This window comes from Lytechinus variegatus, chromosome 5 (genome assembly GCF_018143015.1).
Source record: "Lytechinus variegatus isolate NC3 chromosome 5, Lvar_3.0, whole genome shotgun sequence".
NCBI lineage: Eukaryota > Metazoa > Echinodermata > Echinoidea > Temnopleuroida > Toxopneustidae > Lytechinus > Lytechinus variegatus.
The window spans coordinates 12,294,794-12,314,350 of NC_054744.1; the positions used below are offsets into that span (position 1 = coordinate 12,294,794).

At 35.5% G+C, this 19,557-nt stretch overlaps 1 protein-coding gene across 1 annotated transcript in view; it reads right to left on the reverse strand.

The window, feature by feature from the left end:
- Nucleotides 1–19,557, reverse strand: part of LOC121415364 (dynein heavy chain 8, axonemal-like) — a 112,364-nt gene that overhangs the window by 85,490 nt on the left and 7,317 nt on the right. Inside the window, exons 3-22 of the mRNA XM_041608547.1 lie at nt 18,909–18,996; nt 17,996–18,141; nt 17,050–17,251; nt 15,063–15,226; nt 14,666–14,842; nt 12,998–13,111; nt 12,390–12,497; nt 11,382–11,630; nt 10,827–11,024; nt 10,256–10,332; nt 8,535–8,628; nt 8,078–8,197; nt 7,818–7,953; nt 7,008–7,195; nt 6,248–6,445; nt 5,338–5,457; nt 4,375–4,537; nt 3,568–3,751; nt 2,935–3,028; nt 258–429 (exon numbers count right to left, since the gene is read on the reverse strand). Of these exons, the coding sequence (XP_041464481.1) occupies nt 258–429; nt 2,935–3,028; nt 3,568–3,751; nt 4,375–4,537; nt 5,338–5,457; nt 6,248–6,445; nt 7,008–7,195; nt 7,818–7,953; nt 8,078–8,197; nt 8,535–8,628; nt 10,256–10,332; nt 10,827–11,024; nt 11,382–11,630; nt 12,390–12,497; nt 12,998–13,111; nt 14,666–14,842; nt 15,063–15,226; nt 17,050–17,251; nt 17,996–18,141; nt 18,909–18,996 (2,992 nt within the window). The remainder of the gene's footprint in view (nt 1–257; nt 430–2,934; nt 3,029–3,567; nt 3,752–4,374; nt 4,538–5,337; nt 5,458–6,247; nt 6,446–7,007; nt 7,196–7,817; nt 7,954–8,077; nt 8,198–8,534; nt 8,629–10,255; nt 10,333–10,826; nt 11,025–11,381; nt 11,631–12,389; nt 12,498–12,997; nt 13,112–14,665; nt 14,843–15,062; nt 15,227–17,049; nt 17,252–17,995; nt 18,142–18,908; nt 18,997–19,557) is intronic.

The following is a 19,557-nucleotide window of genomic DNA, read 5'->3' on the forward strand; positions in this document are numbered from 1 at the left end:
TCTATTGATTCAAATCAACATTTTTCTGAGGTGGACTTGACCTTTTAAGTATAATCAAATGTTGCAATGTCAACTTCAAATCTTAATTCACATCATATTTCAAAGAACATTGATCAAACAATCTAATGGACCTTCACTTTAATTTCTTTAAAAAATGTATGTTGAATTATCTTGAACAAATTGTAATATATTCAATAAAAACATGAGTGAAAATAAGTCAAATCGATGCTCACATCAATACTCTACGTTCCTGTTACCTGAGTGAACACCATGTCTGTGTTTGCCAGGTTCCTCAAATGTTACGGATGCCTGAACAGCAGGTCTAGTTCTCTTCTGACCCCACTGAGCTACACCACGGCTGACCTCAAGAACACAAGATGTGGCTTTATTCAGTGCACTCTGGACATCCTCCAGACTTGGTTGCTGAACCTTCAAATAGAAGGGGCAGATAAATATTCTTTAGCAGAATTTGTAGTGTGCACAATGTATCACTTTATAAACCTTCCCCTTGTCGTGTTCTTCTGCACAATATTTAATATCTTTGTTTTAAGTTCAATTAACAAAAAAAAAAAAATTGAGGGGGGGGGTGTCAATCATTATTGACTCTAATATGCAACCTAACCTTTATATCCTATACCCTCAGTGACATTTAATATTGATTAATTGTCCCTCCAATCATGAAAAAAAAATCATACAAATCAGTTCAGAAAAAAAATATTATTATTGAAATAGTAGATTACATTTTTACTGCATGCCATTTACATTTATATACCCAGAAAGCATGTTTACATTATTTTTTTTTGCAGATTTTAGCTTTGTCACCTAATGATCAAACCCAATTTTGATTGATAACCCCTTTCCCCTCACACAAATCTTAAAGAATATTTTAATATATTACATGACCTATATAGATACTTATGCGCGATTGGTCAACATACCGTCACGTGACCATCGTAACAAGGATGATTATCGGTATCTTTCCAATATGACGTAAAATACGTCATACCTCGGAATATAACGCTGTGATTACGTCATACCTCGTGTATAACGCAGTTATATTCCGAGGTATGACGTCACATGAGCATATAATCGCGCTGCATTCGCGCAGCGCAGCGTGAAATTGAAAGAAACAAAATTTTGTTTGTCAAAATGGCTGCTTCAGCGAGTCGATTCGCATCGCTTGGTGAGGAACAATTGGAGGAAATCATTGATCAAAAAGATGCCCGTTCAACTAAAAGGGTTATTACTTTGGCGGAGAATGTTCTCAAAGCTTACTGTGAACACAAAGGATTTACAATTCAGGATACAATCACATCAGCTGAGCTGAGCAATTTTCTTCGATCTTTTTATGCGGAGGTGCGTAGATCTAACGGTGAACTGTACAGTAAACGTTCGATGATAATGCTACGATATGGACTGCAGCGACATTTCAGCAAACTTGGATTCAACGTCGTGAATGACCCGGAATTCAGAGAAGCAAATGACATGTTTCATGCTGTTCTTGTAAAGCTGAAGAAGGAAGGAAAAGGATCTGTTGATCACAAGGAACCGATCACAAAAGATGATTTTTTGAAAATTAAATCATCTTCAGCAACTGATGTGAACACACCGAGAGGACTTCAAAACAAAGTTTTCATGGACATTATGATGCATCTGTGCAACCGTGGGAGAGAAAACTTGCGGAATTTTTCCAAGAAAGATTTCGTCGTCGTAAAGGATTCTACAAATGAGAAATATGTCTACCTCGCCACTGATAAATTAACAAAAAATCACCGTGGAGAATCACTGGACGACTCACGAAGTCAACAAGGAAGGATGTATCAAACTCATAAGCCGGACTGTCCTGTTGAAACTTTTGAACTGTATGTTTCTCATCTAAATCCTGCATGTGATGATTTTTTTCAGCGTCCGAAGATAGGTGTAGAAAGAAATCAACAAGTGTGGTATTATAATTCCCCCGCAGGCAAGAATACTTTGGGTGATAAAATGAAAAAAATATCACTTGAAGCCAACACATCAAAGGTGTACACAAATCATTGCTTACGTGCAACGTCAATCCACGTCCTGGATGCTGGTGGATTTGAAGCGAGACACATCATGTCCGTATCCGGACACAAGTCGGAAAGTAGTATCAAACACTACTCTTATGTTGATGAAGCTAAAAAAAGATGCATGAGCAGATGCCTGTCATCTATGGGTGATGGAACAGCTGGTCCATCGACACAGACGAGGCCTACAACACCGTCCACTTCTCGCATTCATCCTACTCCTAGACCTAGTACTGCTACTAGGCCTACTAGTCCAGGACCAGAACAAAATCCTACAGCTCTCGTGCCAGTAGCAAACACCGAAGATGCATCGTCACAAAGTTCACAGTCTCAGTCTTCACCTCAAATAAATGTTGTCTCGAACAAATTAGCCTTGGACAAGAAGCGGCAGTACAATTTCTACAATTGTACGGTCAATTTTTACAACTAACATTGACTAGGCCTAGATACTACAGCGGCATCTAGATTCTAGATAGAGACTAGACTCAACATTGTGTTTACTTTTAAAGCGTTGGAATTTTAGCATGTTCAACTTGTTGGTGTTTGGAAATATTTTATCACGTTTTTTCGGATTTCTTAACATCTAGTGCACTGGAACTACAATATTGGTGAGTCAGTACAATTTTCTACCTATCTTGTAATATGCATCTATACAGGTCATTGTAATATAACAGATATTGACTTTATCCTTCGGGAACAATATAACATTTCATTTCCCTTGGGTAGTTATATTTTTGTCTTGGGAACTATATTTTTCCTCAGCGCTACGCGCTTCGGAAAAATATAATATCCCTCGACAAAAATATAACTCCCCTCGAGGATCTCAAATGTTATATTTCCCCTCTAGGCAGTCAATATCTGTATAATATATTTATTCATAACATACCACATTTGGAATTGCTAGAGCTACATTGACTTTGAAGAATGCTTCCCTTTTCCTCATATTGGCCTTCTTTCCATATCCTCCTCTTCCCATGGGCCTAGCAGTGGAAAAAAATAATCTTGTTCAAGTTCTCATTTTCTAAATGACCTTTCTTTACTAAACATCAATTCAAATGACTGCAATGGGAATATTTCAATATTTAGCATACAATTCATTTGAAATCTAATTATGTAAAGAAATGTAAAATGTGGATATTATTCTATTATCAATAAATGATTTCATATCTTTAATATGCAAGGAAAAAAAGGTGAAGTAATGGAGATTTCAGAAAATATGCCTTATCTCCACATTATGATCACAATCTAACTCTTTCTTAACTGTTTCATCTATGATGAAAAATCTGATAAAACTTGCACCATCAGTCAAATGCTCGCCAAAAACTATGTAAATTTTCCTGATTGTGACAAAAAAACCCTTTCTCAGATCATTACAAAGATTAGACAGATCTCTTCAGCAAAACAATAATAGTGATTTTATATGCCAATATCATAACAGAAAAATGTATATTTATAAATAAACTGATAGAAAGAATTATTCAAAGATACTGAAAGTACATAGGGGGATACAAATCCTTACGTTGAGAAGAATACCCTTTTCTTGATGGAATCTAGGGCATTTCTTGTAGCTTTGAGTAATGCTTCAAGGATGCGATGATTGAAGTGAAGCACCAACTCCTGGCATTCCTCTTGTAAGAGCTGCTCTTCTTCAATGCTTTCTGAGGTAGCAAGACTCATCTCAGACTCTGTTGCTTCAGATGTGTCTGGGTTACAAATGGTGATGTAATCTAGTATGTAACTTACAAATTCTCAAAAAGGTCAAGTACTGAATCCAATGTTTTACATGTATGCCCATGGTCATGGTCATATAAAACATATCACGTTGTTGTACAAAAAAAAAACTGCACCTTCCACTATTAATTGGTTATAAAATGATCCTATGTGCAAACTAGGTGTATCCCAAGGATGCACTGAATAATTGCATGTGATTTATACTAGCCAGGCTTGCAAGGTATTTGCATGTAATTGGAATTGAATTTGATTCCTACAACATAATCAGTAATCCCTAATTAATCACAGGTTGAAATTGTTTGTGGAGTATCTAAGCCATAATTATCACATTGGATGATTTTAGTATTTGTAAAATGCATGCATTTTTTGGCACTCTGAAATGTAAAATTTCTTCTATTTTTAACAGCTCATCCAATATCTCCATCTAGTCATGTCAAGACTATCTAATACTTTATGTTTAATAAATCGTTTCAATACCCTAAATTCATGATCAGAAATTGAAAGATTTCAATAGTCTTTACGCATTTTAGAACTTTACAGAAGACATTAAAATATAAAATTCTACAAAATAGGATATTTCCTCCTGTACATGTACCTTCACTCCCCTCTGCAGTATCATCTTTGTCACTGATGCCTTGTTTGATAGAATTTGACACTCTATGTGCTTGTTCAATGAAGATCTCCACCAACTCAGTGACAGCCTCCTCAACCCGCATGCTGACTTTATCCAACAACAGTGCCTTCTGCTCACAGGCAGTCTGGATTAAGAAAAGGTTATATCACTGTCAATGAACTAAGGAACTGCATATATAGGCTATATACTTCACACGATTGGAGTCTAGACGAGGAAGTCAGTGAGGGTTAAGGTTTGTGATTTTCATTCTTACATCAATAAACAGACTTGTATATTTGATATTGAGATTTTAGTGTGGATTAATTACCAAAATACTACACTTTAACAATATATACATTCTTTGTCATTATGACAATAATAATTTGATTAATTAATAAATGTTTTTTAATGATGCTATTTTTCTTTGATACTTCGTGACTGAACTTGCACATATTTGGTCATATTACATATATATATATATATTTTTTTAAAAATCTGTTAAGACCCAAGTGCCTACCAGGGACGAAAGAAAAACAGAACAAGTGAAGCGCTTCTAGCAGTCTCGCCTGCATGTAATTCCCCCAACGTGGTCTAAGTTCATTGACCTTAAATGACCTTTGACCTTAGTCATGTGACCTGAAACTCAAAAGTATCTCCAGTCATACTTGATTAACACTACGTCCAAGTTTCATGAACTAGGTCAATATACTTTTTAAGTTATGATGTCATTTAAAAACTTAACCTTAGGTTAGGATTTGATGTTGATGCCGCTGTCGGAAAAGCGACGCCTACGGTCTCGCTCTGCTATGCACATGAGACAAAAATGAAAGAACTGCTGACTTCTTCACATTTTAATCGAAGCATTTCAAGAGGGACGTATTCATCTTAGTTTTTTTTGCTTTTTCCCTACTTACATTCAAGGATGAATGTAATGTTTGCTCTTACCTGTGTTTTAGAGACAAACTCCTCTGCTGTCCATGGTTGTTCTGTAGGCAACTCCACAAGGGAGGTATTGGCAATGGTGTTCAAACCTGAATCAATGCGAGCTTCTCGAATGTCATTCACCTAATAAGAAATAAATAAAAAAATACTTAAATAACAACAGGATATTTCCACCCAGTGCTATGTCACTGTCCATTATCACAGGCAAAGTATTTATTCCATATATACGTACATTATCATTATATTCATATTACTTACATAAGTTTTCAGAATATTGTGATTTTAGGCTGCAAATATCAATGACAACTGAAGAACACTTCTATTTCTCAACATCTGGCCCTCCTTCAAGCATTCATTCATAAAATTCAGTCCTTGGGCAATTACTTTCAATCATTATTTCAAATTTTTTAACATTTTTCGGACAAAGGAGAGGGAGGGGTCCACTAAACACCTCTTTAGATCTCAGTTGAACAAATTCTAATCAACATCAAATTCCACACTGATGTTGGGACTTGTTTTAAATGTCAATATGTATACTAGTGTTTTTTTTCATCAAATTAGAAAACTGCATTTTTAGATTTTATCATTTTTCTCAAGCTATTAGCATTAATCCCAATATTATTTTGCAAACTTTGTAGAGAGCATTTCCAACCATATATTTTAAAAATAAGTTGATGTTGCTTTGTTATCATAAATATTCTTTAGTCAATATCTGATGAAGTTTTTTTTAATTATTCTTTTTTTACTCTCATACGTTTCTCACAGAATGTGTCCACAATTTAATTCTGAATAAATTTGCAGTGTTTTGGAGCAATAGTTCACAGGTCCAATTTTTTTTAGTTGACAAGCAAATAAAAGGGGAGGGGGTTGCTTGTCGAAATGCCCCCCTATTGGTTTACAGTTAAGCACTTGCCTGTTTGATGAGCAGGGATAGGTTCCTCAGTGCTTCCTTGATGCTCATGAAGTAAGCATCAAGGTTGAGAGAAGTCCAAGTCAACATGGTCAGTCCCGGCTGGATTGCAACGTCCACTTTCCTAGTGTGGGACATCATGAGTTGCTGGAAGATGGGGCTTATTTTGGCCCTTACTGCAGCATTCTCCTCAAGAATAGCCTTTAAATTAAAATAGGTGACAGTAAAAGGATTGTGAGCACAAATTTAAAAAAAGCTGAAAAAAGAATTACAATACTTTTATTCAGATGAAAGCTCATATATGATGAAATTAAGCTGAAAATCAAAAAACAAAAAAAATTGCTGAAATCAGCAAAAAAGGCTGAACTCTCTCTCACACCCCTGCAGAAATCAATTAATCAAACAGATAAAGTCGGTTTTCATTTAGGTGACACCAATGTTGCACACATTTCTGACAATGAAAAACTGGAATGAACTCTTCAGATAAATAAATAACCTTTTATAACTGAAGCTAAAATCTTATAAGCAATAAAAGCCTCTTTCCATTTTTTTTTTGGTTGTTGGACTTTACTAATGCTGCTGCCTTCTTCTTCAGTAAGAAATCAGATCTTCCCCTCCTTGAAGGTTACATGTCACACCCAATCTAGTTCACTTTTGAAAATGTATTTTGTCTGATTAAAATAATAAAAAAATTAATCTTTAACTGACAGATACTGTTCAATGCATGCAAATGTATTACTTGTTCAATGAGAATGATATTTACCTTCAGAGAATTGACATTATCCTTCAGTTGATCCTGGCCCATGACAATGACGAGAGCTGCCTCAGGCACATCCAGTCCAAGCTTGATCATACAGACCGATTCTCGGATGATCTGGTAGAGAAGGGGATCAAAGTTCACCATCAACTGACCTGTCTCTGGGTGCCTGATCAGCAATGTTGCTCTCAATCCTGAAAGAGGTGCAATCAAAAGTTGAAAAGAGAAGTTGGGATGATAAATTATCCACAGCTGCTGCAGTTCCTGGAATTCTGTCCTACAACTCAATGCGAATGTCATATTTTCTCTTTGATTATTCCAACAAAACTAGAAAACAACAGATGTGAGAATATTTCCCTAGAGCTTACTAGTATTACTATTTCAATGATGCATTTTTTTGGCTCAGTTATAGCTTCAAGTGATAAAAAATTTGGAAAGATTCGAACAAAGTATGTATGGTTTTCCAAATACATCAACAAAAATAAACAAAGGTGAAAGAAAGTGAATTTGAATTGTAAACACCCAGTCATTGTTTTTTTAGTCAGTGGATATGGTCTTCCCAAACTGTGTCAAAGGGACATACTATGTGATATAATACTGACTCACAACTAGGTAAAACAAACAGTCCCAAAACACTAATAATTGCATCTGGCTGATATAGGACTGTAAAAACAACAACAACAAAACAAAACCAAGTATAAACATAAAACCATTTGGTTGGCTTGGTAATTAGTATCTAGGTACTCCTTATTCTTGATGAGCTCAGGTTCAAATCAGATTTGGTAATTGGCTAGGCTGTACTGATTTCAGGAGTACCTGATTTAATTGCTTCAATTTGATCAATCCAAGCCCTGTGGTAACGAATCTCAAATTCCATCAGGACAGTGGCTGTACGATTGTAGTTGCGAACAATCTTCTTTGCTTCTACTCCTTTCATTACCGATGCAACATCCTAATCAAAGACAGAAAAAGAAGAAATATATATATATCAAAGTCTGTTAGAGTATAATTCCATCAAAATGGGATACACCACTGATAAAGGACTAAGACAAGAAGCATTATAATGAACAATTTACCTTGATAATGTCCATAGGTTCCTGGATTTTTCTGAAGAGCTGTCTGGCCCAAGAAATCTTACCAGCTACAGGAGGCATGTCTCTTGGGATGGGTGGGTCATCTTTGTGTTTGTTGTACAACTAAAATGAGACACAAGAATGAGAATCGAGTGAAAAAAAATCTTATTGTAAGTTAACATATAACTTGGACAATAACAAAGCTGGAATAACTAAAATGTGAATTGAATAAAATCTTATCAATAAATTGACATATCACAAAGATAATGAAAAGCTGAAATTACATTTTAAGCTATAAAACCCACATGAGAATGAATAGTTTTTGTAAAAGTGAACTGATATCAGGTTATTTTTCCTACATTGTTGTATCCATGTATATGAAACATGAATAAAAGAAATGAGAGTGGCAATGCGGTAATACCAAAAAAAAAGTTCAAGATAACTATAAAATATTAAGTACCTTCTTAATTCCTTCAATTTCTGATCCAAAGTGATGCAGGACAACAGCATACTTCTCATCAATGTTCAGGCAAGGGAAGTTTAAACGTTGAAATCTGATAAGATATGAAGGTAGGAAATTTTAAAACAATATAAAAAGTATGAGTGTGTTTCAACCACAGGTAAGTGCATCCTAAAAGTTTTGTCAGTGATTTTCTCTTGGCTTATTAGCCCTTATTCAATCAGATGCAAGAATTTGAAGTAGCTAATAACATTTGTTGGTGAAAATCAATAAAACATTTCATGAAATATCCCCTTATAAGCAGATCTTTATATAATATTGACTGGCCTTGAGGGGAACATCAATTATATTGCCAGCAAAAGAATCATATTGGCCCGAGTCTTTAGACAAGGGCAATATAGGTCATTTAAGGGCAATATATTTGATGTTCACCGAAAGAAGAGCTAGTCAATATTTTTATTATCATCCAAATCAGATATCGAGAGCAAAAATTATGATAATGGGGATATTTCTTTTAAAAATAGAGTTCTATTTTGTCAGGTTAACATCAGGGTCTAGGCTCTGCACTTTACCATTATGACGTACTTGCAAGCGCCCTGATCCAGGGTTGTCTTTATTATGACGTATATTGTTGGTGCGCGGATCATTATGAAGCGTATCTCTTTATACGCATCCTCAAATGCCTGGATGTGAGACCAGGGAAAATACAAAGGTATATTTTGCATCGTTTTTGCATGCAAAGTAAATATGCGCATTGAGACCGAAGAAAATACAAACAATATACCTATCCCTTCCTGATATTCAGAGAATGTAGGGCAATGCGGTTTTGTAAATGACCAGCTCAGATGTCTGATACGGGTGATAATTGGTATTATTTCCTTATCTCAAATGAATATGAGCTATGGATGGTCATGAGCAATCACATTTATTACATATATTTCAAATTATTAACTGGTACTGCATTTTCACCAATACAACAAGTATAATGTAATATCTACAGCAAAGACAACGCAAAACAAGTGGAGCGACTCTGGCAGTCTCGCCTGCATTGCGTGATTCAATATAGCAGTAGTGCTGACTTTGAAAATGAATATAGAATAATCATTTAAAAAAAAACACCATTCATATGATGATAAAATACTATGTTCATGACCCTAAATGACATTTGACCTTGATCGTGTGACCAAAGACTTGTGCAAGACGATCAGTGATACTTGATTACCCTTAAGTCCACATTTTATGAACTAAATCCATGAACTTTCAAAGTTATGATGGCAATTCAACAAATAACCCCAACATGGCCAAAGTTCATTGACCTAGGTCATCAACCTGAAACTCAAGCAGGATGTTCACTGATGCTTGATTACCCTTATGTCCAAATTTTATCAACTAGGTCTATATACTTTCTAAGTTATGATGACATTTCAAAAACTTAACCTTCGATTAAGATTTTGATGTTGATCCCCTCAACATGGTCTAAGATCATTGACCCTAAATGACCTTTCACCTTAGTTTATGTGACCTAAAACTCCAGCAGGATCTTTAGTAATACTTGATTACGCTTATGTCCAAGTTTCATGAACTAGGTCTATATACTTTCTAAGTTATGACATTTCAAAAACTGAACCTTTTGTTAAGATTTGACATTGAGGACGCTGTCGCCCTTGGAAAAGCGGCGCCTATAGTCTTGCTCTGCTTTGCAGGCGAGACAGAAATGTTACCTTCCAAGAAGTGTAAGAGCTTGGGCAGCAGTTGGAATCTTCTCAAAGGATGTGTCTAGGAAGCCTTGTAACATGTACTGCAAAACACAAATGTATTTATACTGTAATATTAAAGTACAAATCTTGATTATCCTTTTTAAATGAAATACAAATGTCATCATATTCATGCAAAACCAAAAATCCAAGAGAGGGAAATCCAGAATTTTTTCTAGATCACAGGGAATACTGCTTCAAAAAGCATTCAAGGAAAGGAGGGGCGGAAGGGGCGTGGTCATTGCATCAACATCCGTTGTCTGAAAATGATGTCAGTATAGTCTCTGTTACTATGGTAACCGAGTATTAAATCTTCTCAATGCGGAAACTTTCATGGAATGGCCCCAAACTCTCTTAGCTTGAAATAATATTAATCTGGTCTTTCCATGTGGAATGTGCTTCTCTCATCAACAAGCTAGCATAGAAGTATATCAATAAAAAAAGAAATAGCCAACCAAAAAATACACTAACAAATAAAAATAAATGTACTAAATCAAAAGTAAACCTAAAAGATGATCAACATAACATGGTAACCTACCTCAAGATCATAGATAGCACTCTTGAAATCCTCGAAATCTGTATCGAAGTCTATCTTACGATGATCAAGAATATCATATGGCTTCTTCTTCACATTGGCGAAGATGGTCTGAAACTTGGCACACATGGGCTCAATGCCTTCGATACGGGAAGTGGTCAGAACAGAATATGTCTCTATGGTAGTCAGCATCTGAATAATCTATAAGAGAAAACAATTTTTCAAAGAAAATTGAACAGTCCACATATCAAATGCTTTACATACAACTTATTTAAGAATTAAGAGGAAAAAAAATGGAGGCCCCATAAAATGGCAGCCCAACATATAGCATCGATGTCTGAATATAAAGCATCTGACAAGCCTTATCAAATTAGGACAGCATATTAGAAAAAAATTTTGATTTCTTCAGTTTTCCCAAGAAAACATAGCATTGGCCAACTTCAAAATGATATAAAAGTTTTACCTATATTGTTAACATCTTTGTATCCATGGTAAAACACAGAAATAAAAATAGAAGAAAAAAAAAGCATGGGTTTCAGGCTATGTACAGTGCTGTACCTTGTCAATGCGCTTGCAGAACGCATCAAACTTCCCAAAGATGTACATCTCCGAGAAGTCAAATGGTCTCTCCTCTGGAATCTCTTCAATCTTCTTCTTAGCCTTATGGAAGCAGGTCTGGTACTCCTTGTAGAGCTTGACAGAGACTTGTAGTTTGTCTATCAGTGTCTTGTAGGACTGATCCCATATGCGTGACATACCATCATCAGTGATGTAGTTCTTGCACGCAGTCACCATTTGGTTAGTTACCTGGAAAAAGTGAAGTAAAACCCACTCAATTCATTTATTTATTTTCAGATGTTACTATCTAAAATCTACAAAGGTTTAAAAAAATGGGTAGAACCTCACAAGCTTATGCTTGTCAAAAAGGCGCTCCCTTACAGAGAACAGCAAGAACAAAATATCAACATAACATAAATTACATAATTACATTGAACAAAGACACAATACCTCTCCTGCTTCTTTCATTGAGCCCATGTGTGCCAAGGTACCTGGAAAAACTGAAGTAAAACCCACTCAATTCATTTATTTATTTTCAGATGTTACTATCTAAAATCTACAAAGGTTTAAAAAAATGGGTAGAACCTCACAAGCTTATGCTTGTCGAGCAAGGCGCTTTCTTACAGAGAACAGCAAAAACAAAATATCAACATAACATAAATTACATAATTACATTGAACATAAGACACAATACCTCTCCTGTTTCTTTCTTTACCTGCAAACATAAGGAATGGGCAAAATCTTATTGCAAATCAACAGAAAAGTCTATTTGAACCAAAAACAAATATGATAAAATCTTCAAATAGACAGCAAACATTCATAAAGTTTGATAAAAAACAATAAATAAATGCAATTACATTGTACTAAAATATACATAATGAGTTGAGCTATTCAAATGAACCAAATGGACAAGCAAAATGTTACAAAGCCAATAGCAGTGAGGACAACAACTGATTTAAACAAACCAAAGAAACGGTTTGAAGACTGAAAAAAGGGCCCCTTATTTACCTTGATGAAGAGGGAGGTCATGCGAGCAGATGTGTTGTAATATCTTGAGATGCTGTGAATCATTCTAATAGCATTGATGAGACTAGGTATGCATTCTACCATTCCAATCTGTAGTTATGCATATTGAAGAAAATAAATCAAGCAGCAGCCATGAACAACAATAACAACAAAACATAAATAGATGGAATACCATCCCCCATTCTACAAAATAAAAGTGTTGCAATGACCATGATTCCACAGCAATTATAAGTTATCATTCAGTGTAACTTTGCATTTTAGGGTAACTATCATGGTACAAGCCTTAGAGGCCAATACATAATGAGACTACAGTGGTAGACATCATTCATGTCTGATTTATAATAATTCTTAATAGTTACATTAAAAGAACCAAGTTCTGGATTGTTTTGTGAGAAGATATAGATTATATGAATCAATACAGTACATCAGTTAGCATTTTCATTGAAAAGTATTTTGGGAAAACTGATTATATAACATGACATTCTTTCAAACAGCACTGATCAAGTTTTTCCTCTTGAATACTCTGTACTGTGTTCACTACTGTTGCTGGATTCTGACATTTCACTGGAACAAGACAGAATAATGCTTACTGGATCAGAGTGATACAGGGGTTCACAAAACTTCTCCAGAGTATAGAGATATTTCACATTGTCCTTGGCTTCATTTGCTGCATCAGTAATGCGACAGTCAAGTTCTCTCCATTGCTATAATTATCAATCAGAAAGTAAATAATATGGCATCATATTGTTCTTAGATATATTTTCTTTTCTAAAAAGACCATGCATACAGGTAACCTGCCCCTAACAGAAAGATTCACTCTGTTAACCCTAATTCTCCCGCGGGGATATATCTGCTCAAAATTTTTTGACCTCACCGCTCACTGACTTTTTACTTTCAAGTCTCGCGCAAATTTTGAGACCAAATTTGTGATGCCCGGGTACGTGATTACGACATAACGCAACATTATGTAAGTGCATGTCAGATCCAAAATTGCTCATAAACGTGATTTCATCATGTACAAATCCAATGCAAATTGTGTATTTAGCCAAAATTCATAAATGTATCATTATTTCTACTTTTACTGATTAAACTTAATTAATTTTGCCATGTTTATGATCAGAATTAAGTCTGGAAAGATTTCCATTGGAAAAACAATAAAAAACAAAAAGCAAAAAACAAAGAAATACAAAAGAAATAAAAAAAACCCAATAAAATATATAAGAAATTGGTCTTGGTAGCAGAATCTTTTTAATTCACAATTGTTAGGAATGCTATAAAGAATATTTTCACCAAAAAATAGCATTCTAGGAGCTTTATTTAGTGAATCAGAGCAAAAAGTATGATTTCATGAATAAATTAGCATAATTAATTCATATGAAATAAAAATATATAAATTCAGTGAAATTTACTAACACAACTGCGTAGATTACGTCATTCTCTACCATCATGCAAGTTTTCGTTGTGATCGCGCAATCCACAGCTGAGATCTGAAGGGGGGGGGGCATAATGCCCCCCCGTCCCCCGGGAATGGCAAGAATCAAAATACCCCAGGAGATTTAGGGTTAATATCCCCCACACAGAAATATTAGACTAAAACATAAGAAAATTCTTAAAATTATGGACTTGCAGTTATCAAAAGCAAATGAATGAACAAATATGACTATTTATGCATTTATGCTACAGTGAACAATGAATGTTATAATATGTTCATATCTAATGAAGATTAAACCTCAATGTGGGCCTATACACAAGAAGTGAGTGAAGTGAAACAAAATACATTCATGAATTGTACAATTGTACAAACTAAAACAATAGCAAATTGTCACATAAAAAAAAGTTAAAATCATTGCAAATTTGACGGTATAATTTTACAGAACAGAGCAATAGTTTTGAAATAGCATGTCAATGGAAAACTTATCATATGAACAAAATTTATTATCAATTATGAGTTTTGAATGTACAATAAGTACAATATTGGGAAATGCCATATCAAAGGCAAACAATACATTCTGAATGTATACCTATATGGTACAGAGCCCAAAATGAAGTTGAAAATAGCTGGGGGTGTTTCACAAAGATTTAAGTATGACTTAAGTCGCACTTACATGCTGACGCGATATACATGATATGCAACGCGCAATATTGATCAATACAAGTAGTGCGCGTCCTCTTATCATGATCTGACCAATTCGATCATGCTTTTCATACCGATCGCAACTTCAAAATGGAATGACCGAAATAAATGAAATGATAATGACCTTAAGAGTCTTGCTCTTGGCAGCATGAAGAACCTTGATGACAGTCCTGCAATGATGGCTCTTGATTTGATCCAAGATAGAATGGAAACGAGCCATCAGGAATCGCCAGTGCTCTAACTCAGCCAACGGACCAGTATCATCAGCCTCTTTTCGCATCTGTTCACTCTCAGCTATCACCTATCATTCACAATGCAAAGGACAGTGAAAAAGTCAGACTTAAGGCAACACAAGAAAACAATCAAATAATATTGAAAGACTAGTTCAAATGCACATTCATGATATCGCATAGCAATATATAGGTTTCCATGAAATCATCTTGGAAAAGAAAAATCACTCCCCTCACCTCCCCCCCCCCAAAAAAAGGATAAAACAAATAAGATTCTGCTAAATGAAATACCTGTTCGATCTCCTTGCACCAAGCATGAACAAGATTTTCAAAGGCTTCAACAATCTCTGGATTAGTGGAAGCTCCCATGCAATCAGCAGCTGTTTGTATATTGTCAATCTCAACTTCTTCACAAGGACACAGTTTGACTGCTCCAGATACATTTATTTGGGCTCCTGAAAGAGACAATTCCAATGAGCTCCATTATTTTATGTAGAGACCCTTATCCAAACATCAGAGTAGTCAATGATTGTGAGTATCCTACAATAGATATAATTACATGGACATCTACCAATGGGTGATTTCAAGTTTAGTGTGAGTGTTGAGAGCGTTAAAAGGCCGTTAAACCAAGTTCCAACACCGAGCTGGGTTCAGAAGTACGATACCAATTGCATTATCAAAAGCTCTCATAGCACAGAATACCAACCCAATGCTTTAATCAATCCAAGAATTCGAAAGAGTGAACATTATACTTCATCTTAACCGTAAAAGTTTATTTTACTGGGATGTTTCATCGTGTTTGCCGCCTGTTTGTGATGCCAACATCAACATCAAATCACAATTTTTCCAATCACTGGGGTATGGTCTTGGTGAATGGGGAAATTACACACAGATCGTCAACACCAACCACAATGCTGGGTATAGCGAGACAACATTCAACACCAGCCAGATTTCAGGTAGGGTGTTGTGGCTGGTGTTGTCACAAAACCAACACCAGATTTCAACACTGTACTTGAAATCACCCTAGATCCACGATCTTGCGAAACAAGTGGAATGCCTCTGGGGGTCTCACCTGCATCACGCGATTCAATATAGCAGCAGTGCTAACTTTGAAAACAACTATAACTCGCACAAGATGTTCAGTGATACTTGGTTACTCTTATTTCCACGTTTTGTGAACTAAACCAATACACTTACAGAGATATGACGGTAATTCAATAAACACCCCAACGATGCCAAAGGTCATTGACCTTACATGACCTTTGACCATGATCACGTGACCTGAAAATTGCACAGGATGTTCAGTGATACTTGATCACTCTTATGTCCAAGTTTCACGAGTCAGATCCATAAACGTTCAAAGTTATGATGGTTATTCAACAGATACCCCCATTAGGCCAAAGTTCATTGACCTTTGACATTGGTCATGTGACCTAAAATGCGCAAAGATGTTCAGTGATACTTGATTACTCTTATGTCCAAGTTTCATCAATCAGATCCATAAACTTTCAAAGTTATGATGGTAATTCAACAGATACCCTCCAATTCGGCCAAAATTCATTGACCCTAACTGACCTTTGACCTTGGTCATGTGACGTGAAACTCGGGCAGGTTGTTTAGTAATACTTGATTGACCTTATGTGCAAGTTGCATGAACTAGGTCCATATACTTTTTAAGTTATGCTGTCATTTCAAAAACTTAACCTTAGGTTAAGATTTGATGTTGACGCCACCGCCGTCGGAAAAGCGGCGCCTGTAGTCTCACAATGCAATGCAGGTGAGACAAAAAAACCCCACTTATTATGCTCCAAAAAATCTTCAATTTCTCACACAAAGTGAAGACTATGTTTATGATACTCACTTTTGTAAGGAGGAGTGGTTTCAAGGGAGCGTTTCAAGAAAAGGACTTGTCAGACGTTTTATCCGACATGTCCCATTTTATCCACAGTTACCGTAGTAACACTGTTTCTTACTTAGCCAATCAACATTAAGTTGTTGTCTGAAAACTTTCCATGATTATGATTGGCTGAGAGGCACTATTACCATAGCAATTGTCCTATAAGTCAGTACTAGTCGGAATAAAAGTCCTTTCATGAAACTGGTAACACTACTACTTCACAACATTATTTTAAATCAAACAATATTCATGATACCCCAGTGAACAAATTTGTTACAAGCTTAGAAAACTATAAAGTTTATGGATTGCTCGTCTGAGCAAGTTATGGTGAAAAGCAGAGTAAAGCCATTAGATAATATCAAGAAGATATATTGAGCATACCATCCAGAAAGTGTATGAAGTTTTCATAGGAGTCACAGAAGTTCTTCTTTGTTTTCTTTCCATGAGGTGTCTCACTCAGAGCTCCCCAGCTTGTTAATGCATTCAATGCTGGTTTGAATACAGTGTTCAGGGCTTGTTTGGCAGCAGGGAGGATAGTCAGCTTCCCTGAATGATTTGTGTCCAAAGCTCCGAAGTTTACTTCCTGCATGTCATACATTAAAACAAAATAACACTAAAGGTATGCTGCTATGCAATAGTATTTCTGGTAATGTTGATACTTGCTTGATACTTATTTCAAGATAAAAGTTGTGAATGAGATTACTTGAATTAGGGCAAAGTTTTTTTTTTATTTTCAAGACGCATAGTGTAAGTACTCGAGTACAAAAAACAATTTAAACAAAAAATACAAAGAGGATATGTACATGCTAGGCTTCAAACTCCTGAATCTAAAATGTGAGGGGGGAATGTTAAATTCTACTCCAGGTTTGATAGCATTTTAAACCTCCTACAGTTGTAGTTGTGTGGACTATTGACAGCTACTAGAATCATCTTCCCCTAAATACATGTATGGCACAAAAACTACATGAATATGTAACATGGTTCACATTAATAACTTAGGTAGAGTTCTTTTATAAATCATACCCTAAAAAGTCCAAAGCAGAAAAGCCAAGACTAAAGTCCCGTAAACCATATATAAGTCGGCAAGGAAATATTTGAGTCAGTTAAAAAAAGTACCGGTATATAGTATGAGAGTGCATTTCGGGCCTGAAGCTATTCTGGAAATGTAGGCTTGAGATTGACATTTGTAACTTGTAATGACTTGGGTTTTGTTGGTCATTGATGCATAATTTTCCTCCATTAGTTTAAACATTACTTTTTTAAGATGAAACCTAAAAGTGTGCTTCCTGTTTGTAACTTTGGCATATTAAGTTTTATTATTCATTACGTCATGGACATTCTTGATCGTGAGTGCTTGTGATGTTGTGCGCAGGAAGTAGATGCATTTCCCTGTGAGACCTTCCTCTTTGCCGTTGGTGATAAACAGGCGCTGCATCTTGGATCCTTTGGGTACTGATACAATGCGCCCCGATTCTGGATTTCAATAAAAAGATTCAGACAGGTAACTAAAGAGCACAAGATATTCATGTAGCAAAGAATTGACCTCTTTGATGGCATTGATGTATCTGTAAAGCCAAAGGTCTATTGTATATGTCTCTATGTGTAATACTACTACTACTACTAATAATAATGAAAACCCTTATTTACCCCAGGGTAGCCACTGGAAGTATTAGCTGATTCTCAAGTGGACTTGAATAACATAATAATATGTTATTATTACCCTTCTCCATTCTCAAAAGTCAAGCCCCTGACAAGGCAGCAGGTCCCATTTTTTATGTCTTTGGTATGACTCAGCCCGTGATCGAACCCACGACCTTCCGTTCATGGGGCAGGCACTCTACCACAGAGCCACCATGCCCGTTTTCAATGAAATGTACATGTATATGAATTTTACAAAGAATACAAGCAAGATAAATCAAACCCATGACCAGTATACAAACACAAGAGTTCCTAATATCTAAGATATGAATTAGCCAACACTAACAAAAATCTATTTTGTATGCAAAAATTTATCTGAATACAAGAACCTGGTAGTTTTAACAAGTTATGCTTCAAAGCCAGGCTTTGAAAACAAATTGACACATTGGAATTTTAGGAGCTGTGTGCTATCCATCTATAGCAATATGTGAATTGCAGTATTTCAAGTGATTCATGACATTACAATCCACATAAAAATATGCATGTGAGATACTACTGAATAACTTTTTCTTAACTGACATTTAATGCCATATAAAACTTACCATGTCCTGGAGGATCAGAATCTTGAAGAAAGAACATTAGAGCCTTGGAACCACCTGCCTCAAGAAAATGGTCCATCAAGTCTAATTGCTGATAAAAGACAGAATATTTGAGAATCTGGATTGAAATTGCTGAACATGAATATGAATTAACTTACCAACAGAACTCCTCAAGTACCTTATAATGAACAACACAACTCTGAAATAAACTCTGCCTAAAATATTTGAAAAAGGAACTATAGTCTAGATGCTTAGAAATGGAATCCAACTCTTAAATCTAAAGAAGTCTTGGTCATTATATCTGACAAAAAAACCTCATCCCTCGCTTCATATAATTTACCGGTACATCATATATTCATTGTGCTTACATCTATATGTATATCAATTTCATTAATGTATTTACAGTATATAACTTACAAAACAATTAACATTTTTTCAATGAACATGATACAAAACAGTGACCACCTACCTCCAAAGACCAAGTAGCTAGGCAAATAAGCTGAAATAGTACTTAGGTCTTGAAATTAAAAAAAAAAATATGGAAGGAGTAATTCTTCTTCTACACACTGTAATTTGAAGTCAAAAGTTGAATAAGAACAAGATACATGAGCATGCACATCTCATACTTGATTTCAAGTCTCTTTTTGTAACT